Raw genomic sequence first — 27818 nt, forward strand, 5'->3', positions numbered from 1 at the left:
TTGAGAATCTTGAAATTCATTTATTTCAGTAGAATAAAACAATAAGCAGCATGAAAACGTAAAGTGCTACATAAAAGCCCCACATTACATAAATTTTGAAAAGTTTATTGGCTTAAACAGTTACAGGTGAAACAGATTACGTATTTTTTTTTTCAACCATGCTATTTTAATTACCTTGATATCTCATCATGTGCTATGTTGGTCAAATAAAATGTCATGAGTTATCTAGATCTGAGGATTAAAGAGGGGTCCTCAGCCTTTACTTACCAGAATATACATCCAGTTTTAGCTGTATGCTGGAATTAAGGAGTTAAAGTAGGGCTTTAAAGATAATAGTTTTCTGAAGAGGCCTTTCAGTGGGGCTTGGACAAAAAGGGCCCCAAAGACCAATTTTGCTCATTAACCTCACACTGGGGATCAGATTGACAACTTAAGGATTTTTAGGGAGCATATGTGAGATGAAAGGGAAGAAGAAAATGGTGCCCCTTTCAGATGGTGCTTCAGGTGCTAAAAAATATCCCAACACAAGCAGGTGGCTAGTTGACAGGGGAGGGAAGAGATGCAAGTCAGATAGCAAAGGATCTGCACAATGCAAAATCTTCTTGGCTTTTTATTTAACTTAGCAGTGAATGCAGCAGGATTGGCTTAAAGTGTAAGTAGGTACACCCCATGGAAACGTGCAACAAGATCACATCGATCCAGAGGCTGGCTCAAGTTTGACTGAGGGGAAATGGAGGGAAGACTGTTCCTAGCACACAATCTCAGCAGAGGTTGAGGTGGTGGGGATTTCTTTCTTCTCATATGATGCTACCGTCAGTGACTTCTTACTAGGAGACCACTGAGCACTGAATCAAGGTTTCTAATATGTTTCAAATCAAGATTTTAGAATGTATTTTCTTATGGCAATAGAGTTATAAAATGGTAACCTATGATTTTCCTCATATAATGAGATCTTCATAAAGTCCTTGAGTTTTTTAGACTTTAACAAATTCAGCTACAGATATAAAAAATAATCTGTAAACACCTTTAAAATGCGAATTTATTAAAGTTTAAGACAATTCTGTATTATATAATAGTGTACAATATGTTCTTATTTTAGATGTAGAAATAAAGGAAAACTGGCTCTCAGATGAAAACAGAAATTGTGTCTGACAGTTAATAGAACGAACATCCCATAAACAGGAGTAAAAATTAAATTTGCCTTTAAGATGATTTTACAATTATTTCTCTTGTCCATAATTTCACTTAGTTAAAACCACATAAGGACTTTATGAATACCCTCCCCTATACTATTCAAGATATACATATGGGCTAACTTTCGTGGACCGATATAGAACCTAAATACCATTTCCAACATTGTTGGACTTGTAAAAAAATTAACTTACAAATAACACTTTTGGAGCATAACCTGTTTGAAAGCTTGGAACCACCTGTATTTAAAAATTAAATCTTCATTAACAACACCCTCAAGAGTGCCCTCAGTGCTGCGAACTGAACATGCTGAAGGCAATGTTTTTCTGTGATTATATGGTCTCACCAGCCATTATGATGATAATATTATCTACTAGAGTCTGTGGAGCTAGCTAGCACTAAGTTATATATTAATTTTTCCACTGAAAATTCTTCCTTGGGCTCTGACTAGGTGGACAATTCTAAGTAAAGGTTTTTCTAACTTCTATCACTGTTACTTGGGCCCTGAGGTTTTCTATTAAAATAGTACATGAAATATTTCAATATTATGCATATTCCTGGAATAATTAAAATTTATACTGATTATAAAGCTAGGCATATAATACATCCCAAAAGACATACATTTCAAAGCAGACCAAACATTCAAATCTTCAGATTCCCCCATTTAACTTCTGGAAGAAAACCAAGCGATCTCCCGGCCTGGGCCCTTTCTTCCTTAGAAATCTATGGAAGACTGTTTTATTTCTTTTTAAATTTGTGTGATTATGGCAGCAGGTGGCAGGGGGTGGTGATAACAGCATATCAAAGTGGTTACAAAGTACTCCCTCTTCAAGTAGCATACAAAGTACTCCCTCTTCAAGTAGCATCCAGTGACAAAGATGTGATCTCATTTCCTCATAAATGTTTGACTGTAATAAAATTATTTTCACTGAAGAATGTTTAGGACACAAATAAAGTCACAGAATGAGCAATCCCAGTACATCTCCTATGAATGACATTTTAAGGAAGCTACTTGAGGAGTTTTGCTTTCCCTTTTCAACTCTTCTATCCCTATACATTCTACATACGTAGAAACAGAGTACTCAATAAGTGGTATTGAGTAACTAGTAATACTCATTGGAACTTAAAACATCATCTTTTATCCAAAAATTTCAAAGGGCAATATAGGAAAGTATTACAAATTTACATAAAAAGATGAAGCATGAGAAAAAACAAGTTATTTCCCTGCAAAGCAGATCAAATAGTGAGACAAGGAACTTCGACTTCCAGTCCCTTTAAGCAGGACGTAACTGCTAGACATAGTCTGAATGTCTAGATATATTTATACTAAACTTATAAGGATCAAAAAAAGGAATGAAGGGTAAATACAAAATAATCTTTTTGTAAACAATTCTTAGATTATACCCAATGCAGAATGTTTAATGAAGCAGTTGAGTCACAGCTCATAAGTCACAAAACAATATTATAACTCAAAGTCAAATATGTATTCATTGGCCAGATATATTCGTCGGAATATAAGAGCTGCCAATGCCAAAGTCAGGATGACAATCAGTACAGCTGATCCACCATGATCAGTGTGGTTTTCTCTTGGCTGGTGGCCCTGGATTACATCTGGTGAAGCAGACAACCTTCTCTGACTCTGCTGCTGGGCCCGGCGCTGTCGAGGGCTCATGGAGGTATTCTTAGCTACAGGTTGGGTAGGTTGATGAAAGGATGCTGCTGAGGAATTCTGGACTCCATACTAGGAAATTTTAAGAAACTTTGTTTGAAACTGGCAAAGAAGATTTGTAAATATACTTGTTATCTATTCAAGAATACACAATCTCAGAGGACAACATATGACTAAGGGCAACACTACCAAGAATGATTGTTGCTAATAATATATCCCTTGAGGGGCATCTAAATTTAGGTTCAAAAAAAGTCATAACTTAGGACAGCTTTTTGGCCTTTTAATAGTTTTATTAATATATTTAGAAAAACAATCCCTTAAAACATTGACTCTAGATGATATTTTAACACATACACTTAATGAAAATATGTATATACATATAATGTTTTAATTAGGTTCTTATGTTTCAGATGCCTTTTGTCTCTATTTTCTTAATCATTATTTTTTTAGAGATGGGATCTTGTTACATTGCCCAGGCTGGTCTTGAACTCCTGGGATCAAGCGATCCTCCTGCCTTGGCCTCCCAAAGTGCTGGGATTATAGGCATGAACCAATGTGCCCAGCCTCAGATGCCTTTTGGATGGTATATCACTGACTAAAAATCAAGTGCCTTGATATAAAATTCTAAATTTTTTCCTATTTAAAACAATCATACAGCACTTTGGGAGGTTGAGGCAGGAGGACTGCTTGAGCCCAGGCATCTGAGACCAGTCTGGCCAACATAGTGAGACACTATTGCTACAGAAAAATTTTAAAACTTAGCCAGGTGTGGTCATGCCCACCTGTGGTCCTAGCTACTTGGGAGGTTAAGGCAAGAGGATCACTTGAGCTCAGGAGGTTGAGGCTTCAGTGAGCTATGATCACATGCCTGCACTCCAACCTGAGCAACAGAGTGAGACTCTCCCTTAAAAAAATAAAAAATCACATTCTTAGTTAAGTCCCTAGTGATATATATATAAATTTTTCTAGAATAACCAGCATGTGTGAGGGAGTTTTGCTTTTTAATATGAAATGAAATGGCTTATTCAGAACCTCGATCCCTACCCTGGGAACAGGAGAAAATCTGACAGACTGCAAGAACAAAACTGCCTTCAGTGTTTTTCCCATTTCTACATTTCCCATTGCTTTTTGATGCTAAAATATCTGCATTAAAAAGCAACAGATGGCCTGATGTTATCTGCTGTATTTAGAGTTGTGGCAATGTCTTGCCTCTCCTCAAGGCTAACAACAGCAAAAAAATCATAGCTTATCTGGGATTTGATGTATAACATCTCAATTAATTTATATTACACTAATGTAAAATAACCACCCTTAGCCAAACCAGGTTTCAGTTACTTTCATAGTGGTCAAATTATATAATCATACTCTGAGATAGTTTATATGTAAATATAATTAAAAACTTGCAATTTTAGACAATTTATTGCTTGTTGGTATTTTAACCAAAAATAGTCTCAATTAATGACCTGTATCTATGAATAAGAATTCTAAGTTTTATGTACTAAATCAAAACAAGAAGTACTACTATAATAACATCATTATTTGTACACTCTAATTGACTTAAACTTCTTGATTTATTTAATTGTATTCCTAGCATTTTTTAAAAGTACCAGTCCTAAGATTCATTCATTCAATCAGCAAATAAACATTGGCACTCTACTATATAGAAGGCACTAAGCCAGGCACTGGGGATACAGTGGAGAAGCTGAAAGAGACCCCTGACCCTCACAGAACTTACATTCTGGGAAGATAGATAGACAATAAATAATTACAAAGTAAATTACAACTGGAATAAGTATAACTGGAATATGTAACAAGAGGACTTAACATAGACTGAAAATACACAAAAGATTTAAATACATCACAAACATTAGGAGGCTGTCCTAAAAGGTGAAAAAAGATTACCACCTTCCTTTTTGTAATAGAATGCTTCTATTAGAAAAAAAACTATGAAATAAAAAGTAATTAGAAAGCTTTTTCAATATCTTGAACTAAAACATACTGACTTTAAAATTAATTCATTATTTTCCCCTGCAATTCATAAAATTACACTGGGATCACATAAAAATGATTTAAACTCATCCCTACACACTTTTTTCTTGGACCTCCATCTTCAGTCCCCCTAGACTACCACCCTGTTCTTCTTCAACCAACTTTTCTCTGCCCAGCTTACTCTCTGAATAGGAGAGACTCACTCAAGACTATTCAGTCCCACTTTATGTACGTTATTGCTGGGTAAAGGGCAAATCCATATTTGCCCAACTTCTATTTCAATTTTCCCTCACCCTTTAAAGTCTTCAATAAACTGGAGAAACAACAACAAAAAAGATGTGACTACTTAACCAAACAATACATTACCAAAAAGACTTCAAAAGACAGTTCATCTTTTATATACAGGAAGGAAAATCATTTTTTTCCCATAATCCTAATTTTTTGGCACCAATCCAGTCATATTTTTTACATCACTCTCTCTGATCACCTAGGCCAACCAATTTCTTAGACAACAGGTCAGGGCACCACTAACAACACTCATAGCATTCCTTCTTTTATTCAACAATTATTTACTGGACACAACTATATACGAGGTAGCATTGTCCAACAGAATTTTGTGATGATAGTAATGTTTACGTCTACACTGTCCAATATGGTACCCATTAGCCACATGTGGCTATGGAGCACTTGAAATGTGGTTAGTGTGACTGAGGAACTGAATTTTAAATTCTACTTGATTTTGATTAAATTTAAACGTAGACATCTGTATGTGGCTGGTGGCTACTGTGTTGGACAGAGCAAGTCTAAGTAAATTTTTGGCTCTATGACTTTATTAAGTCAGTACCTTAATGCAGCGGAACAATCCTGCCAAAAATAGTGTCTATTTAGAAAGTGGCTAACATATGGATATTTTGTTTTATTCAGTCTAACACTATATTAAAATTAACTTTTCAGAGAATCACAGAATTCTGGAGGCACAAGACAAAAATTATTTAATCCAGCCCCATTTAACAAAAAAGAAAACTGAGGCCAGAAAGCATGAACAACTTGCTCAACATAATATAATTCATTAGCGGGACTGATGAGTTAGAATCCAGCTGTTAAGAGAACCAAATTTTTCAGATATTGGATCCAGGATCTTCTCCTCCTATTGCAAACAGTGATAATGATAGAGACATACATATATATTAAAAGATAAGAGCCATACCGATGTACTGGCCGTAGCACCCTGGAATGCTGTAGGTATATCATCTTGTAAATCAGTTAGTGAAAAAGAGTGGTTTAAGTCTGACTCAGAGATAGTCTTTCCAGATGAATTGACTTCTGCCTATAAACAAGATAGACCCAAGAGCAGTGTTACAACAGGAAACATATACAATCTACAACCTGCTAAATCCCCTCTGTTGGATTTATTTTAATTGCTAGTTGAATATCTATTATCAGGCAGTTAAGCACTGAGCACTCTTGTGTCCAACATCGTACTAGGTATCATAGGAAGAAGCATAAACAACACCTGTTCTCAAGAACCCGTTACTTGATGAGGGACAAAACTAACACCCATGGTTCACAATCCACAATGCTAAAAAGCTCTCAAAACTCAAGGTTTTTTTTGGTAATTTTTAGGCAAAGCCTGATATGAGCTGATGTGAAGCTATGAATAGTCTTTATCCCACATTAGTGTAAACATTAATCCCACATTAATGTAATATTCCCAGATTTGCTGAAGAAATCCTAATGGATTTGATTATGAGGTGCTGCCCCAGATCGCACGGCAGGTTAGTTAATAAATGGTAGCAGGTTAGTTAATAAATGGTATATGTAAGATCTTTTCTTAAGTCTGAAAAATTCTCATGTACAAAACACATTTGGTCCTGAGATTTTTCAGAAGCAATTTTAAGTGTAATAGGAATCCTCAGAAGGAAGAAAGTAAACATGTTCTGAGCAACTCCTCCTCCAGGCACTACAATAAAAGAGAAGGGAACTGGACCTGGAAAGACAGACAGTCCGTAGAGAAGTGGAGAGGGAGGAGGAAGAGAGCATGCTGCTTAATGCAGGTTGACATTTCTGTTTGTGAAGCTAATTAAATTCCAGAAGGATTAAATACTTAATACTTTACGTCTGTATGTATGTATGTATTTATTTATTTATATTTTTTTGAGATGGAGTCTCACTCTGTCACCCAGGCTGGAGTGCAGAGGCACGATCTTGGCTCCCTGCAACCTCCGCATTCCAGGTTCAAGCGATTCTCCTGACTCAGCCTCCCAAGTAGCTGGGATTACAGGCACACACCACCATGCCCAGCTAATTTTTTGTATTTTTAGTAGAGACGGGGTTTCACTGTGTTAGCCTGGATGGTCTCAATCTCCTGACCTCGTGATCTGCCTGCCTCAGCCTCCCAAAGTGCTGGGATTACAGGCGTGAGCCACTGGGCCCAGCTAATACCTTCAATAATTAAATATTTAATACTCAAAGTATTAAAATACTATATAATCCTATGTTTGGGTAAAACATATACAGAAAAAAGGAATATACAGGAGGGATGCCAAAAGATTAACAGTAGCTATTTCTTGGGGGTGAGATTATGAATGTCATTTTCTTTTTCTTTTTTTTTTTTTTTTTTTTTGAGACGGAGTTTCACTCTTGTTGCCCAGGCTGGAGTGCAATAGTGCGATCTCGGCTCACCGCAACCTCCGCCTCCCAGGTTCAAGCAATTCTCCTGCCTCAGCCTCCCGAGTAGCTGGGATTACAAGCATGTACCACCATGCTTGGCCAATTTTGTATTTTTAGTAGAGACGGAGTTTCTCCATGTTGAGGCTGGTCTCGAACTCCTGACTTCAGGTGATCTGCCTGCCTTGGCCTCCCAAAGTGCTGGGATTACAGGCGTGAGCCACCGTGCCCGGCCATCATTTTCTTCTTGTTGCTTATCTATATATTTTGTAATAATAGCTAGAATTTATTAAGCACCAGGGACAGTTCTGAATGCAACACACGTATTACATATATTAATTCAATACTCACAGCAATCCTATGATATTTATAGATAATAAAATATCCTATAGATATTTATAGATAATAAAAAGGCACAAAGTAGTTAATTAATATGTCTGACATCATACTACTAATAAGCAACAGAGCTGGGATTTGAACCCTGGCATTGTATACCAGAGTTCAAGTTTCACTCACTCACTATTCTTTAAAGCTTTCATGAATGTAGTTAGGAATTCTGTAATAAGAAAAACATTCCATGCCAGTATTAAAACATTTCATGTACCCTATACATATATACACCTACTATGTAACCACAGAAATTAAAAATAAAAAAATATGAAAAAAGAAAAACATTGGCAAATGTTATATTGTAATAGAACTGCATTGCTTTCCTTTCTATGCAGAATACAGCAGTAAACAAAAGGGTTACACGATTAGAATTTATTTAAAAATTTATAGTACCTTAAAGCTTATTTGCCTAGCCAATTCTTTGGCTTCTTGGTCAGCTTGGCTTGAATCGCTTCCAGATTCTAAAGGCAACAGGACATCCTTCATGGCAGAGCCACATCCTTCACAACAGAAATCTTGTGATCTGGTAGAAAACGATTTTTTAAATGAAAATAAATCAAATAGTTAAATGTTTAATTCCCTCTTACTGAGACACTCACATGCTCAATCATTAAACTTAAAAGAAAGGAACACTGGAATATTCCATATCACATTTATCTACATGCTATGAATTAGAAAATTAATGTAATGATTATAGTCCTGAGACAAGTAAATGTTAGGCTGGCTTTAAAAAAATCCAGGGCTCAGATCCTATTTTTTCCAATAAACTATCTAAAGAAAAATAAGTTTTACATCTATACAATGAGAAAATTGTCTATTATACTGTCCTTGAGATCATATATAAGAAACCTATTTTAAGGCTGTGAAAAAAGTCCTTTAACAAGATCCAATTATCTGTTAGCAGAAATATATATATAAAGCAGTAAAGAAACTAATTAAACACAGAATTTACAGATATTTCTAGGGAAAAAAAAAACCCTCACAAATAGCAGTATAACTTGAAAGACTTGGGAGAACCTGCAGAAAATCCAAAGACTTAATTTATTACTGATTATATATGAAGTAGAAACTCAGGATATGCCTGTTAACTAGACTATTTTCTAAAATATATTTGTTTTTCCATTTTTCCCTTTGTATTCCAGATACAGTCAAAACTTCCTTGAAGTTTACAAGAGTCCTCTGAGGATATGAATGACTGAAAGTAAACATGCATCATATATAAAATATATATTGTTACATTGTTAAACTTCTTTCTAAAAAATTGTTTTTCATAGTACTTCTAGTTCTATTTAAAAACCTTAGGTCTTGAAGAACATGCTATTTAAAATTATGAAATATCATATAAACAAAATATATGTAAAAGTAGCAATAATTTAGTTTTTCTGTTTGTTTGTTTGTTTTTTTGAGACAGGGTCTCCTCGTTCTATCACCCAGGCTGGAGTGCAGTGGTGCACTCATGGCTTGCTGCAGCCTCAACCTCCCAGACCCCAATGATCTTCCCACTTCAGCCTCCCAAGTAGCTAGGACCACAGGTGTGTGCCACCACACCCAGCTAATATATTTTTTTTTTTTTTTCTTGTAGAGACAGAACTCCTAGGCTCAAGCGATCCTCCTGCCTCAGCTTCCCAAAGTGCTGGGATTACAAGCATGAGCCACTGTGCCCAGCCTAATTTAGTATTTATTGATGAGTATCTCTTGTTTTACCAGAAGTGGCACTGTTGTCCACACACCTTTGAGAATTGGTTATATACAAATTATTTGCTTCAAAATGTGTTCACTTTTAACTGAGTCAGATGAACCTTAAGGAGAGTGTTTATTTTGAATGTATTAGTTTATCCATAATGGTAGCACGCTACCATGGTTGAATGCAAAAATCTTTGTTTTTTTTTGAGACAAGGTCTCAACTCTGTCCCACAGGCTTGAGTACAGTGGCACAATCATGGCTCACTGCAGTCTCAACCTCCCCAGGTCAAGCAATCCTTCCACCTCAGTCTCTAAGTAGCTGAGACTACAGGCACGTGCCACCACGCCCAGCTAATTTTTGTATTTTTTTGTAGAGATGTGGTTTCGCCATTTTACCCAGGCTGGTCTCGAACTCCTGAACTCAAGCAATCCACCTGTCTTGGCCTGCCAAAGTGCTGGGATTACAAGTGTGAGCCACCATGCCCGGCCCAAAATCATTTTTTAAAAGGTTTCTATTATAGACTGAGAATCTAGAATATACAGTGAGAAGCCTAGAAGAACAAGAACTCCAGTTCTTTTTTTTTTTTACCTTGCACATGAAATCAACTGGATAAAAGCATCAAGACAAAAAAACCAATATAGTAAATCGAATGAAAACAAATACTATATATTCAAAGTACATAGTGTAATCTATGAAGAGTTGTATAAATAAAGTACATCCCCAGAGTTTGGAAATAAGGTTTAAAAAGAAAAGTTGCTTATAAGACCAAGAAGTCTACCAAATCTTCCAGATGCTAAAATCTAACTGATTTAGCAAGTATCTGTGGAGGGCCTACTCTGGGGTGTGCTAGGGCAAAATATGCTATAATTTAATTAACATAATATGTCTGAAGGGTGGTAGGCAGCAGACTCCAGAGCAGAAAAATTATCAACATCAAAAATTAGGTATCAGCACTACTCAAAGAGGGGCTACTCTGAATGGAAGGACTGATCTTGGTCATATAGACAAAAGTGCACCCGCACCTGAAAAAAACAGAGAAGGCATCACTTCTCTGTTTGTGATTGCCACTGGGCAATCACAACTTGATAAAATCTCTTTTGCTTTATTCCAGATCATTTATTAAGCACCTGCTATAAGCTAGATGCAAAGATGGATAAAGTGGATTCCCTCCTGGCCCTCAAGAGGTTTGTAATCTTGTGGAAAGCTACAAATAATTGCTCTGGTTCTTTTCCATCTATAATGCCATATGAGTGGAAACAAATGACTGGTATTGTTTTCCAGGAGAACATATCTCCCACTGAATTTTTAAAAAATAGTGAAATAGTATCAACTACTTTTTAAGACTAGATGGCATTAAATAAATTACTTAGATTCTGGTCACTCCAAGAAAATTATTACAACTGAATTTCTAAAAGAGCAAAGCTGAGATAAGATCCTGTAGCTACAGTCACTCAGAAAATAAGTCACATAGTAAGAGGCAGGCCCTACCTCCTAATAGCCATTACCCTGAATACTATTCAGACCTCAACAAGAATGAAATGCAAAACTTACTTTTTGGCAAGTGCTCTTCTTTCCTCAGGAGTGTAATCTAGAGAACCTATGGCTCCCTCTCCTTTTGTTGGCATAAACCCAATGATGGCTAATAATGCTGTCCTTACTGAAATAAAAAAGTAAATATCAATCTCAATTGCTTTGTAAAAGCAACTGGGTTTAGTCTGGAAAAAGAAAAAAGAGAGTATTATACTTCATAACTATGAATTGACTGAAGTTATAAGAGATTTATATTCCCTATAAATTAACACTTACTACTCCACGAAGGCTGCCAAGTTTCAGGATGATGTCCTGAGATGCTCAAACAGATTTTCTTGCCCACTTCAAATCGTCCATTAGCCTGAGGAATAAACAATGCATTTAGAAAATTAAATACATGTGTTTAATGTTTATACTTTCTGTAAAAATATACTATTTATATATAATAATTTTAGAGATTATCTTAAAAAGTTTTTTGTTTCTTTTTTTTTGAGATGGAGTCTCACTCTGTCACCCAGGCTGGAGTGCAGTGGCACGATATCAGCTCACTGCAAGCTCCGCCTCCCAGGTTCACGCCATTCTCCTGCCTCAGCCTCCCAAGTAGCTGGAACTACAGGCGCCCGCCACCACGCCTGGCTAATTTTTTGTATTTTTAGTAGAGACGGGGTTTCACCGTGTTAGCGAGGATGGTCTCGATATCCTGACCTTGTGATCCACCCACCTTGGCCTCCCAGAGTGCTGGGATTACAGGCGTGAGCCACTGCGCCCAGCCAAAAAGATTTTTTTTTTAAATGTAACCTCTCATGGGACACAGATTTTTTGTCTTTATAGACTCCAAAAATACTTGTTGGATGCTGAATAATAAAAGCTGTTTTTAAAAGGTGTTTTACAGCACCTTTTGAAACTGAGTTGCACAACTGAAATCTAAATAATTAACACGTAAAGTTTTACTGGCCAGCGAAGTGGCTCATGCCTGTAATGCCAGCACTCTGGGAGGCTGAGGCAGGAGGATCACTTGAGGCCAGGAGTTCAAGACCAGCTTGAGCAGCTTAGTGAGACACTGTCACCAAAAAAAGCAAAAAAAAAAAAAGAAAGAAAATTAGCCAGGAGTGGTGGCGTGTGCCTCTAGTCCTACCTACTTGGGAGGCTAAGACAGGAAGATTACTTGAGCCCAGGAGTTCAAGGCCACAGTGAACTATGACTGCATTGCTGCATGCCAGCCTGGGTGACAGTGTGAGACCCTGTCCCTAAGAAAAGAAAAAAAAAAGAGGAGAGAAGGGGAGGAGAGGGGAGTGGGGAGGGGAGGGGGGAAGAGGGGGGAGGGGAGGGGGAAATGGGGGGAGGGGAGGGGGAAGGGGGAGGGGGAAGGGAAGAGGAGGGAAGATGGGTGGGGAGGGGGGAAGAGGGGGGGAGGGGGAAGGAGGGGGGAGGGGGAAGGAGGGGGAGAGGGGAGGGGGAAGGAGGGGGAGAGGGGAGGGGGAAAGGAGGGGGAGGGGGAGGAGGGAAGAGGGGGGAGGGGGAGGAGGGAAGAGGGGGGAGGGGGGAGGGGGGAAGGAGGGGAGGGGAGGGGGAAATGGGGGGAGGGGAGGGGGAAAAGGGGGAGGGGGAAAAGGGGAAGGGGGAAAAGGGGAGGTGGAAGGGGGGAGGGGGAAGGGAAGGGGAGGGAAGATGGGTGGGGAGGGCGGAAGGACAGGGGAGGGGGAGGGGAGGGGGAGGGGATGGGGGATGGGAGGGGAGCGGATTTACTAATGTGCCTAGTATGGAGCTAGGCTCAGTTAAGAATCTAAAAGAGGCCAGGCATGGTGACTCATGCCTGTAATCCCAGCACTTGGGAGGCTAAGGTAGGAAGGTCACTTGAGGCCAGGAGCTTGAGACCAGCCTGGGCAACAAAGCGAAACCCTGTCTCTACAAAAAATAAAAATAAAAAAAATTTAGACAAGCGTGGTATGCGTGACTATAGTCTCAGCTACTCAGGAGGCTGACGTGGGAGGATCATTTGAGTGTGGGACATCAAGGCTGCAGTGAGCTGTGATCATGCTATTGCACTCCAGCCTGGGTGACAGGGTGAGACCCTATCTCAAGTTAAAAAAAAAAAAAAAAGAATCTAAAAGAGAAGACATGCAAGAGGCCAGGACGCAACCTAAGGACTCAGTATCACCTAACTAGATGTTAGTGAGGAAAGACATGGGGAGAAAGGCTTTGAGAGAGGTGTGATTTTCAGAGCAGTGATGAATGAAAGGATAAATAAATACTTATTGAATGAAAGTTGGAGAAGACTTTTCAAGAGAAGTGAACCAGAAAGAGTGTAATGTTGAAAATCAGGGCTGACGGCCGCCCCGTCTGGGAAGTGGGGAGTGCCTCTGCCCGGCGGCCCCGTCTGGGAAGTGAGGAGCGCCTCTGCCCGGCCGGCCGCCCTGTCTGGGAGGTGTACCCAACAGCTCCAAAGAGACAGCGACCATCGGGAGCGGGCCATGAGGACGATGGCGGTTTTGTTGAAGAGAAGGGGGGAAAGTGTGGGGAAAGGAAGGAGAGATCAGATTGTTGCTGTGTCTGTGTAGAAAGAGGTGGGCATAGGAGACTCCATTCTGTTCTGACTAGGAGAAATTCTTCTGCCTTGGGATGCTGTTTATCTATGGCCTTGCCCCCAGCCCCCTGCTCTCTGAAACATGTGCTGTGTCAACTCAGGGTTAAATGGATTAAGGGCGGTGCAAGATGTGCTTTGTTAAACAGATGCTTGAAGGCAGCATGCTCTTTAAGAGTCATCACCACTCCCTAATCTCAAGTACCCAGGGGCACAAACACTGCAGAAGGCCGCAGGGACCTCTGCCTAGGAAAACCAGAGACCTTTGTTCACCTTTGTTCATGTGTTTATCTCCTGACCTTCTCTCCACTATTATCCTATGACCCTCCCATATCCCCCTCTCCGAGAAACACCCAAGAATGATCAATAAATACTTCATAAATAAAAATAAAAATAAAAATAAAAACACATGCTTTAAGTACTAAAAGTAAAAAAAAAAAAAAAGAAAATCAGGGCTGATTCTCAGCCAGTGTGGTTAGTATGACCATACCATTGGCTAACTATTGAAATATACCTATATTTGTTGGTAAAGAGCTGCTGCTAACTACTGCCCTCCACCACCACCAGTCTCCCCATGCACCAGCCCCTCCCTCCCCGAAGACCACTTAGCTCTCCCCATGATCTAGCAACTAAATAAAGTGACTCCTGACACAGTGGAGTGTCTCCAGGACCTTGCTCCAACTCTACTGCCAGCATTAGCAGTTCTCTATATCAGCTAATACTTGTTAAGCAGCTTCTATATGTCAGGTACTTTATGGTGTGATTACAATTACCAAACACAACATTCATTTTGACTGATGAGCAAACAATTTTAAAGACATTGTGTAACCCACCCATAGTGTAATGGAAAGAGCACCAGTCAGAATCTAGGCCTATTGGCTCTTAAACAAATGCTCTCTCCGTTATACAAAATAGAGGTAAAAGCAGCATTAATTTGGTATTTATTGATGAATACCTGTTGTTTCAGCATTAATTTGGTATTTATTGATGAATACCTGTTGTTTCACCATTTGCTACTCCGTGTGGGTAAGATGTTTAACTGAGATAGAACAGGATGAAGACTGAGGAGAAGCAGTGAGATTTCTCAAACTGGTCTCTGAGACTGGTGTAGTTTCATGTTTCAACAGGGCACTATGTGTGGAAGGTGGACTGCAGCAGGCTAAACTAGGGAAAGGATGCCTTGGAAGTTACCAAAGAGAAAAACAGGCACAGCTTAAAGTGATAACAGATACAGAGAAAGGTTTTTGTGTTTGTTTTTGCTTTTTTCAAGGTTAGGGGATAATTAAACATAGTTAAAAGAAATGAGAGAAGAAAAGTTTAACAATTAAAGAGGAATTAGATCAATCGTTTTCCTTGGCCGGGTATGATGGTGACTCCTGTCATCCTAGCACTTTGGGAGGCTGAGACGGGAGGACTGCCTGAGGCCAGTAGTTCAAGACCAATGAGACCATGCCTCTACCAAAAAACTTTTTAATTAGCTGGGCGCAATGGCATGTGCCTATAGTCCCAGCTACTCAGGAGGCTGAAGTGGGAGGATAGCTTGAGCCCAGGAGTTTGAGGCTACAGTGAGCTATGATCGTGCCACTGCGCTCCAGCGTGGGCAACAGAGCAAGACTGTGTCTCTAAAAAAAAAAAAAGTTTGCCTTCACATGAAGAAAAGATATGTAAATTTGGAGAGAAAGAGAAAATCTGAGATATAAACAGTAATAATAATGCTAACACTTATTGAGTACTCTGTGTCAGGCTCTATTCTAAGAGCTATGCAATAAGATACTGATATTTTTCATCCCACATAAACTCAATGAGGTAGGTATCATTATTCTCATTGTAAAGATGAGAAAACTGAGGAAGAGAGTGTAAGAAAGGTGGGAAGTTGAAGGAGACAATATGATTACAAGGTACAATAGCTACCCTTTAGTGAGTACTTACGAAGTGCCAGATGTGTATGCCCAGCACTTGGCATATATTAATTCATTGAATCCTAACAACCATGATATGACATTTATGCATTCAGTTGTATCATTTTTACTTCTCAGATGCATCAGCTTCCTAGGAATTATTTTGGAGGAAAAAAATTGTAGTCCCAGGGCCTGGACCCCAAAAGCAAAATTATACTGTTCTATTATTTCTTAATGAAAATGATTTGCTTACTATATTTTGCAGCTACCAGGAAGAGTTAAGCCACAAGCATTCTAAAAATCCAAAATTCTTACCGTTAGGAGAATAATGCTTGGTGGTTTCATGGGATACTCTGGTGGCAGTACTATCCGCCCGTGATAAACTCCTCCATCAAAATCGGAGTCTGGGGGCCCCCTAACCGTGAAGTGCCATTCAAAAAGGTTATCCTGAACAAAAACAATAATCCACAAGGAATTAATAACATTGAAAAGTTTGATCATTTTATCTGAATATTAGAAATATTACCAAGCAAGAAAAATTAAATGCTTTATATTATTGCTAGTATAGTTTCTAATGCATGAGATGTCTAGAGACTATAAGTGATAAATTAAATTTATAAGTAAAAGCTATTTAATCTAGCTTTCATGTTCCATTGAGCTAAAATCTTTTAAAATAAACACATTAAAAATTTCTGAGTGTTGTTATATATTCATAAGTAACTTACAGGTTTAAATTGGAAATTAATCCTTGAAAGAATAGCAAATTACGATAATTATATAATCAAAAAATTACTATGTTTGGGTTATTTTAACAAATCTTTAAAAATTATCCCTTATAGATGCCTAAGAGCTTATTTATAAAATGGTAATGTTAATATATTTAATGTCATCTTACAGTTACCATGTACTTTTCAGTTTACAAAATACTTCCACTTAAGTTATGATATTTTTATTCCCACTGTTACCATGAAAACCTGCCTGAGTATATTTAAATACCCTCCTTTTACAAATGAGAAGACTGAGAGAGGCAGAGATGTTTGTACAAAAAGCCTTGAGTAGCTACGGAGACCCATCAAGAGGCTTCCAAACTGTAAAGTATCTGGGGTTCTTTCCACCTTCCCTCCCTCAGACTCAAGATCTAAACTCAGCCGGGTGCAGTGGCTCACGCCTGTAATCCCAGCACTTTGGGAGGCCAAGGCGGGTGGATCACGAGGTCAGAAGTTCGAGACCAGCCTGACCAACATGGTGAAACCCCGTCTCTACTAAAAATACAAAAATTAGCCGGGCATGGTGGTGCGGGCCTGTAATCCCAGCTATTCAGGAGGCTGAGGCAGGAGAATTGCTTGAACCTGGGAGGCAGAGGTTGCAGTGAGCCGAGATCACATCACTGTACTCCAGCCTGGGCAACAGAGTGAGATTCCGCCTCAAAAAAAAAAAAAAAAAAAAGATCTAACCTCAACTTAGCATCTGAGACCCATTTTATAAAGACCACAAAATCCGTTTCTTCTAAAGTGATTTGGAATGGCTAATGAAATATTCATGAAATATGGTGAATAAAATGTCAAACTACATCACACACATCTGTAATGACTCAAAGCAATGAAAAGCAATTTTAAAGAATTTGTTTTAAATATTAAAATCCATATGAAGAACATGGAGATAGAAACTAACCTCTAAAGGCTGCGCATGGTAATGATCTGTTGGATCTTTCAATTCTGCCGCTTCTTTCATTAAACGTTTAACAGCTAAAATAAAATTCATAAAATAGAGATATTTAAAATATACTTTTCTGAATGATTAGCACAGACTTACAAGCCTAATGAAAAATGTGTAGAGAACTAGTGCAAATGAGCATATGGCAAAGGTTTAATTATAAGATTATGGGAATAAATAGAGGGGGAGAGGAAGGAAACAGTTGCTAGGCATTAACACTTTAAAAGAGTTATATATTAAATATATAGTGAAGACACTATTTTTATTTAATAAGTACATATATACTTCCTATACGGTGGTATTTATTGAAGTGCTTTTACAGACATTAATAACTCATTTAACCCTTAATACAACATTACTAGATAGGTATTATTTTTATCCCCATTTTCCAGATGAAGAAGCCGAGACACGGAGAGATTATATAGTCACACAGCTAGTAAATGACAGAGATGGGATTCCAACACAGGCAGCTTGGCTCTGCCTGTTAAAATGTCTTTATTAACAAAAAATGTATCCTCTGGATCTCATGCTCGGTGAACAGGAAACACCTCTATATCCTCCAACTCTTGGGACTTTCCATCCACTATCTTGCATTAAATTAATGTACTGTCCCCTGAATTCACTGATTCTCCAAAGCCCTGATGAAATTCCTTCTTGAAATGATCCTTCAGCTTCACTAAAACCTCCAGTCCACTGACCCCACAACTTTCTTCACCCCTCCTATACTTATATTCATTTTCCTCTTTATCCACACCCTTGGCTCTTAGGAGTCCCTCTTGTACGCTCCCTTAATAAAATCCAACTGTGCCTGACCCAACCCAACCATCTTATTTGCTGTCTATACCCAAACAGCTGAGCATCACTGAAAGGAGGAAAAAAAGTCAGAGAGGATGGTGCAGTAATGCCATTACAAGTCATTACCAACAACCTCTACTGGGATACAATGCCACCTAATGTCCCCACGTTTCTCTAGTAAGCCTTCCAGCCTACTCTTTCCACCTAGCACTCCAAGATTATTTCCCACCTAGTCTAATTTCTCCTCTCTTTCAGTTAATGGCACCCAGCTTTTTATCTCCCTGATGAATGACTGCTAGCAGGAGCTGCTCAGATGCCTATCACAACTACAATCCTATCTGTATCTGCACCCTCTGTCTTCTATTGGCTCTCAAAATTCAATCCTTTGATATGCGCTCTGGATCCCAACCCCTCTCATTTCAAGCTTTTGGTGCTAAAACATGTCAGGATACTGCAGTGGACAGGCTTCTCAAAACTGTGTTTGCAACCACTGATGTAGTTCAAAAGAGAGGTATGCACCAGATGCTGGGAGGACAGGCTGGGCATCTAACTTTAGAGCAAATGGAAGAGAAAAGGAGTCAGGTACTGACATGTGAAAGAAATAACAGTAGAAACTCCCCAGGTAGATATGAATAGGAAGAGGTAATAATAAAAGTAAAATGTGTAGAGGCACAGGTTGGAATGTTATGGGGAAAGAGATTAACTGAGAAGCAACCCCTACATGTATACAACCACAATGATTTGGTATGTATCAAGACTTTTGCATAAAATTGCATTTGAGGCCGGGCGTGGTGGTTCATGCCTGTAATCCTAGCACTTTGGAAGGCCAAGGCGAGTGGATCACCTGAGGTCAAGAGTTCGAGACTAGCCTGGCCAACATGGTGAAACCCTGTCTCTACTATAAATACAAAACTTAGCCAGGCATGGGGGCGGACGCCTGTAATCCCAGCTACTCAGGAGGCTGAGGCAGGATAATCGCTTGAACCCAGGAGGTGGAGGTTGCAGTGAGCTGAGATCGTGCCATTGCACTCCAGCCTGGGCTTCAGAGAGAGACTATCTCAATTAAAAAAAAAAAAAAAAAAAAAAAAAAAAGCCAGGCGCGGTGGCTTATGCCTGTAATCCCAGCACCTTGGGAGGCCGAGGCAGGTGGATCACCTGAGGTCAGGAGTTTGAAACCAGCCTGACCAGCATGGTGAAACCCCATCTCTACTAAAAATACAAAATTAGCCTGGTGCGATGGCACGTGCCTGTAATCCCAGCTACTAGGGAGGCTGAGGCAGGAGAATCGCTTAAACCCAGGAGGTAGAGGCTGCAGGAAGCCGAGATCGTGCTGTTGTACTCCAGCCTGGGCAACAAGAGCGAAACCACGTCTAAAAAAAAAAAAAAGCCCTCCAGGCCGGAGGGCAGTGGTACGAACACAGCTCACTCACTGAAGCCTCAACCTCCCAAGCTCATGCAGTCCTCCCACCTTGGCCTCCCCAATAGCTGAGACCACATGCATGCAGCACCATGCCTGGCTAATTGTTAAATTCTTGTAGAGCTGGGGTCCCACTGTCTTGCCCAGGCTGGTCTCAGGCAATCCTCCTACCTCAGCTTTCCAAAGTGCTGAGATTACAGGTGTGAATCAGCATGCCTGGCCTAAAAAAAGTTGTTACTATCCTATTTCATAATTATTAATATTCTTTTCCATTTCTTACTCTGAACTAAGCCCCTATATGCAGAGACTTTGTTCACTGGATCATCAACTATTTATTGAGCTCCTACTAAGTACTAGATGCTACAGCTTCATGCGTAAACAAAATATGGCTTTGGTCACTAAAGACTTACGGCTGGGAGGTGCAGTCAATACAAAACAGCATGATAAATGCTATATTAGAAATATGTACATACTGAGACACCCTCTCCCTCCAAGTCTAAAGACTGGGCTTTGGTCAATTCCTTGAACACACTTTACCTCCCCTCCACTCTTGGCCTTTCTATACAGCTTTCCTCAGGGCCCAGGCTGCTCCGGCCCCATCCTCCACCTCACTGTCTAGTCTGGCTACCCTAGACCTTTAAGTAACTTCTCAGGAATGTCTCTATGACACCTTCCCTTGTTGCCCCCTGCCCCTCACCCCCTACAGTGCTTGGAGATTCCAATCTGGGCAGATCAAAATCTCTGAGGCATCCTAGGGAGGGGTAGAGACTAGGAATGCTCTCTGAATTACTCTGGTTAGGTTTAGAAACCACTGCCCTAGAGACCAGGTTGAGTCTCCTTGCTCTATGCCATCATAACACTATATTTTTCCTCTTACGAAGTTCATCTCACTTGTAATTACTTGTTTAATATCCATTTTTCCTGCTAAGCAATAGTAATGACTGTAGCTGTAGCAGTACAGTCTCCTCAGGGCTTAGCACATGGTAAGTACTCAAATATTAGTTGAATTAAATTTTACTATCTTCTCTCAACATAGCTCTAAGAATCCGATTAAAGGCAATGGTTTTTAAACTTACTTAATAAAACAATTAAACTTATTTAATAAAGCAAAATCCTTCATTCAAAGAAAGCTTAATGAGAACCCCAACAGGTGAAACAAAAACCACAGGGCCACTTTGGTTGCAGAGGCCAGTGGAAGGGCCTGCGGACTATCTACTCCCTGTCCTTCCATTTCACTCCTGAAGGGACCCATAGAACAAAGATGGAAAACCCTGCTTTAAAGCCACATAAACATATCATTCCTTTAAGTTAATATTATTAGATAGAAATGCAATTATGGAAGCTGTTATGAAGTTAATTAGTTTGGAGATGCCAAAAAGATTGTTTTTCCTTCATTCCTCGTCAACTGGCTGAACTCAATAAAGATTAAGCTGAAGTCAGATTTTATGTCATTCTATACCCTTATCGCATTTTCTCTGCCTCTTCCCTACTCAGTTCAGTTCAACAGGAGAGAAGAAAATAAACACTCAAAACTTGTACCTGGATATTATGAGAGATGTATAAAGGGTCAGAATTGTTATAAGAATGTATCTGTACCAATCTTGTAAAGGAACAATCATTGGTTCAACAGCTAAATAGCTGATTAGTTCATAAGTCATTCAGGCACATACCATGTAAGAGCTAAGGTCATGTAGCCAAAAGGTGAGATTAGTCTCTTGTTTCCATAAGCTATTTTTTCCAAAAATAACATATATTATGAATGCTTCAGTGAAAAGAAACAGGGACTCGATTTAGAGCTGCATTAAAATTCTGACTCTGACATCTTGTAGCTCTAAGTCCTTGAACAAGTCACTTGATCTGATGTTTACATCTGTCAAATAAGAGTCAATAATTTCTCCACAAAATTCTCCTTTCCTTTTCGCCCCTCCTTCCTGCCCAGTCCCTGAGTCATTAAGGTTGAAAATGGACTGGTATATAAGGCCTTCTCAATGATTCTTCCTAACTCAAAACCATGCCTCAGCAGATGTCGCTGGCCTTATGGTATGGCTCCCTGGCTCCTGAGGAGAAATACCACTGTTAGGAAACAGTCATGGTTCAGAGTGCTGCCTGGCAACCAGGCTACAGTATAGTCTGCCCCTCCTGATACTCCATCTCTTGCTTCTACATGGCTAGAAAGGAAACTTTTATTCTAGCTCCTCTCCTATCTCTTGGAAAGGTTGTTCCATGGAATCCTTTCACTGTGGTGAGATAATATGTGCCAGGAAAGGAAGGGGTGGCACCTGGATGCCTGCTCTTGTTCTTCCTTCTTATAGAGGCCACATGGGCACTCTGGAGCCATGCTCTAGGTGCTGTGGACCTAGGCATTAGCATTCTTCACACACCGGGGCTAGCTCACTAGGCTCACATTGGGGTTTGTATACAGCTAAAAATAAAGGGATCTTCTTCTACAGGCCACTGCCTCCCATATATGGATTCCTCTTGAAAAGCAATTATCTTGATATTATCAATTCCCAAAGCATGAGTGAAATGCAGGAGACAGGTATATTAAGGAAGGCATGCTCCCTAACTGCCTCTTCCTGCTCCCATAATGAAGGTACTTAAGCAAATGCCTACAGAGTGGTGTTTCTGCCCAAGAGGACCCTGCAAAGGTATCAGTTCAACAAACATTTAAAGAATGTCTGAGTGTTGAAGATAAAAGAATGACCAAGACCTGCTTCTTGCCTCCCGTGACAGTCAGTGGAGAAAGACATGAAAATAATTACAAGTATATATGTACAAGTATATATAGGAACTACTTTAGTCTGCCTAGGGGAGCTAGACAAGGCTGAACCTCAAAGCTTGAAGAACTATAGGAATTTCAGATGGATTTAAAGGAAGGCATTCTAAGCAGAGGTTCCAACAGGAACCAAAGCACGTAAGTGAGAAAAGCTACTCTAGCTGGAGAGTCATTCAGGCAAAATGGATAGGTAAAAATGCAGGCCTGGTGCAGTGGCGCTCACCTGTAATCTCACCACTTTGGGAAGCCAAGGTGGAGGGAACACTTGAGCTCAGGCATTTGAGACCAGCCTGGGCAACATGGTGAAACCCTCTTCTCTATAAAAAATACACAAATTAGCTGGGCGTGGTGGCACACACCTGTGGTCCCTGCTACTTAGGAGTCAGAGGTGGGAAAATCACTTGAGCCCAGGAGGTTGAGGCTGTAGTGAGCTGTGATGGCACCACTGCACTCCAGGCTGGGAGACCCTGTGTCAAAAAAAAGAAAATGCAGAAGAGCATAAGAGTGGTGGCCAGCGAGGCTGGTGAGGAAGGCCAGCGTCAATCATGAGCAGCCCTGTAGGCCAAGCTAAGCAGTTTACTTTGAACTTTATTGACAGCTATCAGAAGGCTACTGAAAATTTTTCAATTTGAGGGGTAATCAGTTTTTGTTTTAATTGATCTGGGGACAACAGTGACTGATTAGATATATGTGTTCCTGTGTGTGTATTGAGTTGTGTGTTTCAGGGCAGGGATGGAGCAAGGAAGCGACCAAGAAATAAAAAATGACTCCCATAGGTGCCTGAGTGCTGTCTATCCCTGAGATATGAAATATTAGGGTAAACTGCAAGTTTAGGGGAGGAGAAGAAAACTGATGAGTTTTGTCTTTATACTTGCAGAGATTTTTTTCGCTCTACGGGAAATGAAGATGTTGAGTCACCATAAGTTCTGTGTATCTATAGCTTACGAGAAGGGCCTGAGTTGGACATGAAACCTTGAGTGGATTAGTGGGAAGGTGCAGTTGACACCAATGGCATGGATAGGTAACTCTTAGACTTCTGGTGGAGGCAGTGGGTACTTTTGCACCAGTCTCTTATGCTCCCACTACCTGCTACACATGTCAGTGGCTCCCTGATGAAGAAGCTGCCAAAGGAGGTGCTTTATACACGTCTCCTCACTTTGTACTATAAGACCCTACTTCCTTGGCCAGAGCAGACTCAAACACGGGTCAAGTAGCTTGATCCATAGACAACTACTGACAGATTATAGACAAGTAGCTTGATTCATAGACAACTACTGACAGATCCATAGACAACTACTGACAACTACCACAGACAACTACTGTGAGGTGATCCTACACAACAGCTCTATCCATAATCACAAGTCCATTCCAAAAAAAAAACCATAAAGCAAAAAGTTTCCCCACCTATGAAATGAAAAAATTTACTATATCCACATGCTAGTACACTGGCCCTTAACCAGCTATCTGCATTGTCTTCACTTAATCTTTCCACTCATACATGAAAGACAATCCCACATCAGATAAAGAGTAAAAGATTATATCCCTCACATTGTGTGGTTGTTTTTTGTTTGTCTGATAGGTTGGTGTTTTACGTGTGTGTGTGTGCACCCTGCCATACACGGGAAATTGGAGTTTTCAGTTGCTCCCCTTCACACAGGCATTACTCTAAAAATACCACAGGACTGAGAATAAAGCAAAGGAAGGAAGTATTTTCACGATGCCTCCCAGCATTTTCAGTAAGTCCCATATCTCACCTAATTCAACTTCTGCATGAACTCCAAATAATTCACACACTAACAAAAATAGATTTTTAAGAAGCATTGTGTTTTTTTTTTTAGAGCAGCAACACTATCTTTGAGGAAATGAAACCAGAAAAAGGAAGCAATTTATGACACAGCTAGAAGCATGTCAACCAAAGCTCAACCAGCTGACAATAGTTCACATACTTTGGAAATATACAAAATTCTGGAGAATTTTAAAAGCTTATCATCATAGTATTAAGTCTAACCTATCGAAATTGAGCGATGTTTTCTGACAACAGTCTCTTGGGTTCCACCAGTTCTCCATTCTAAACTGCACTACTACTCACATGTGCATCATCCTCTGGACCTTTCACTAAGCACCTCTGCTGTCCTAAGGAACCGTGTGACCAGGGAGCCACCATACATTTTTACCCAAACAGTTCCAGTTAAACATACCACAATGTAAATAATTCAATCATTTTACCATCTAGCTTAAAAATTAAGCTTTTCTTTCCCTCTTTCTCTTTGGTCTTTTCTTCCTCCCTCCCCACCCCGAGATTCTTTTTTTTTTTGAGATGGAGTCTCGCTCTGTCACCCACACTGGAGTGCAGTGGCGCGATCTTGGCTCACTGCAACCTCCACCTCCCCAGGTCAAGCCATCCTCCTGCCTCAGCCTCCCCAGTGGCTGGAACTACAGGAGTGCACCACCACCATGCCCGGCTGATTTTTGTGTTTTTAGTAGAGACGGGGTTTCACCATGCTGGCCAGGCTGCTCTCCACCTCCTGGGCTCAAGCCTCCCAAAGTGCTGGGATTACAGGCGCGTGCCACCGTGCCAGGTCTTCATCAGATTTTTTTAAGGAGTCAGTGGCTCCTAAAATATTATGACCAATTCTACACACTTGGTCACCTAAGGACATTTCTTAGCCTGACAGCACTCAGGCTAACAAAAGCTCCCTCCAATCAACATCCTCAGGCTTTTCTAGGGTTTTTGCATATTCTGAAACCTTACAAAAAACCCAAAATTCACAGTGTCAACTCTTTCCATAAGGATGCTAGTCTTGCTAATTCCTACTGAGAAACAGCTTTTTTTGGAAGGAAATTTTAAGCAACAGCAAAAGTTGGTGAAATCATCACTAATATCCTAGAGTTTATCATGCAGAGTTAACTGTGGAGTTTCTTCCCCCTGACAAAATGTATCAAGGTACAGATAGAAAAAATACCATTTAGAGGATCCAATGATTCATTTCAAGCCTGTTTTATTAAGCTGAGAAAGCTAGCTGCTTATCTTTATAATGCACCAGAAAGTAATTAGAGGCTAGGATTGCTGGGACTGCTTGTGTAAATATAAAGCAGGATCATTAAATGCAGGAAAGGAATCGCTACGACTGAATACAGATACATTTCATATTAGCCAGTCTGGCAAAAATCAAGGTTAGCTCTCAAGAACAGGGCTCAACTGGGTGTTTTTTTTGTTGTTGTTTTGTTTTGCGTTAGCTCTATAGTTAACCGGTTTAGTTACAGAACATTTCCTTTATGTCTGTAATTGTAATCGCCCAAGTGCTGCAAATAGGATATTTAAACGACCAACTCCTCAAATGTGAGTAAATCAGCCGGCAGTAAATAGAAGTAAATAGAAGTCCGGTGGCAGCGACAGGGAGGGAATAGCGACGGTGTTCAGGATGCAGGTACAGCGAAGGGGTTGATGACTATCGCCCACCGACATCACCTTTACACCTGTTCTCAGGGATGAGTTTCTGACCCAGCTCTAAGGGACCGGGCGAAGATGAGAAAAGGGAGAGACTGGGTGCTGCGGGGCGCGCTGGCCGGCCGGGGGATTGGCAGCAGGCGTCCACCCGGCCACCCCGCCCTGCGGCCTGCACTTCCCGGGCAGGCGGCGGAATCGCGTAGAGCGCGAAACCAGGAGCTGAGCCGCGAGCGGCGCCAGACGCTAGGGGACCGAGGCGGCGACCACCCCGGGGTCCAGGGTCACTCCGCCCTCCTCGCCCAGGGGCCCCAGCCCTGCTCACCCGGACTCTTCAGGTTGTAGCGGGTCTCCATGGTGGGTCGCTGGCTTGGCTCCGGCCTCCCGGGCCGCTGCCACCTCCTCTCCACGCGGCCGCTGCCCGGGTCTCGGCGCGGCTCGGGCGGACGGGGCCTGGCCGAGGAGCCTCGGCAAATGCCGCCCAGTCCAGCCCGGACTGCGGGCGGGGTGGCAAGGCTGAGTGCGGGCGAGGCGCTCGCTTCACGATGGCGCCGCCTCCTCCGCTGCGCTCCCGCCTCCCTGAGTGCCTGGCAGGCACCGGCGCCGGCCGGGGCGTCGCTGAACCGGGCGCCCGGGCTGGAGGTCAACCTCCTCGGGTAGCCGCAGGCCCAGCCCTGCCGCGGCCGCCCGGCTTGCGTCACCCGCCCTCGTCCTGGATTTGTGAAGTTGCCCTGACGTGGCAGTAGCTTCGTGGCGGTCGGTCACTACCCAGACGCCGCCCGCCCGGCGAAGCCGGCTTGGGGAGGTGCAGCAGCGAGCGGCGTCCTGGTCCTCTCGTCCCGGCCCCCGGAAACCGATCTTCCGCCGGGCCCTCCGGGGTCCCCAGGCGCTGGCGGGTTTCACTGAGGAACGGCGCGGCGGGAAGCGGCCCCGGCCCACCCGCTGTAGGCGAGGTCCGGGACCCCCCGGGCCCTCGAGAGCTCGGAGGGGGCGCCGGGCTCCGGCTGCAAAGCTGTCCGCAGCCGGCTGCCCGCGCTCGGTCCCGCGGGGTCTGGGAAGGGCTTTGTTTTTAGATCCAGTCGCTGTTGCGGGGGGCGGGGGTTAAGTGAGGAGGGGGAAAGCCAGTGAATAGGATTTTTTTTATTTTTTATTTGTGTGTGTGTGTGTGTGTGTGACAGTGTCACCGCTCTGTCGCCCAGGCTGGGGTGCAGTGGCGCGATCTTGGCTCACTGCAGCCTCTACCTCCCGGTCCCAAGCGATCCTCCCACCTGAGCCTCCAGCGTGGCTGGGACCACAGGTGTGTGCCACCACGCCCGGTTAGTTTTTTGTATTTTTGATAGAGACAGGGTTTCACCGTGTTGGCCAGGCTGGTCTCGAACTCCTGGACTCAAGCGATCCGCCCGCCTCGGCCTCCCAAAGTGCTGGGGTTACAGGCGTGAGCCACGGCTCTGGCCAGAGTTGGATATTCATAACAATTTTTTTCTCGGGTAGTGTGTTAGGTGCAAGACATGTTTTAGGCATTGCAGGAGTTTTGGGTTTTTTGGTTTGTTTAGATGTAAAAGCTGTCAGAAAAAGGAATTACATTTAATGTGAGGGAAAGCATACAAATATGAAAGGTTAAACTTCGAAGGACACACTTCCTGCTTCATTGTCCAATGTGTGGGATCGAGAGAGGACTGAGTTCAAAACACTTAAGGAGTAGGGACCTTACTAAAGGAAAGGAGAGAGGGATTGGGAAGGTGGGGAGGATAGAAAGGGTTAATCAGGTTGGGCAAGTTTTATTCTGTTATATAAAGATATAAAACTCTTAAATTTGATTTGTTTTCTATTGTTAAAATTAATCTAAATCTGAGTTTCTTGGTGAAATTGGGAGTAAAAAAGTGAAGGATATCTAAAATTAGATGGTATATTTTAAATCATTCCCTGATGTTGTTTTCTGTATAGTAAACTGATAATCTGACTGACTGAGATATGCAAACAAAACCAAATTCCAATGCTGCTTCATTCATTCATTGTGTTGAATCTTCAAATTAACTAACACTTGACACCCTCTCCTGCCACAGCTCTACAAAA

General features: G+C 41.3%; 1 protein-coding gene across 1 annotated transcript; it reads right to left on the reverse strand.

The window, feature by feature from the left end:
• On the reverse strand, positions 1–27548 carry UBE2J1 (ubiquitin conjugating enzyme E2 J1). The gene is made up of 8 exons (XM_009242085.4): positions 26071–27548; positions 17271–17344; positions 15915–16046; positions 11397–11481; positions 11142–11247; positions 8300–8429; positions 6057–6176; positions 1–2932 (listed from the first exon to the last, which is right to left on the reverse strand). Exons 1-8 carry the CDS (start codon positions 26099–26101, stop codon positions 2654–2656), a joined length of 957 nt encoding a protein of 318 aa, XP_009240360.1. The 5' UTR covers positions 26102–27548; the 3' UTR covers positions 1–2653.
• Positions 27549–27818: the final 270 nt, after the last annotated feature.

This window comes from Pongo abelii, chromosome 5 (assembly GCF_028885655.2).
Source record: "Pongo abelii isolate AG06213 chromosome 5, NHGRI_mPonAbe1-v2.0_pri, whole genome shotgun sequence".
NCBI lineage: Eukaryota > Metazoa > Chordata > Mammalia > Primates > Hominidae > Pongo > Pongo abelii.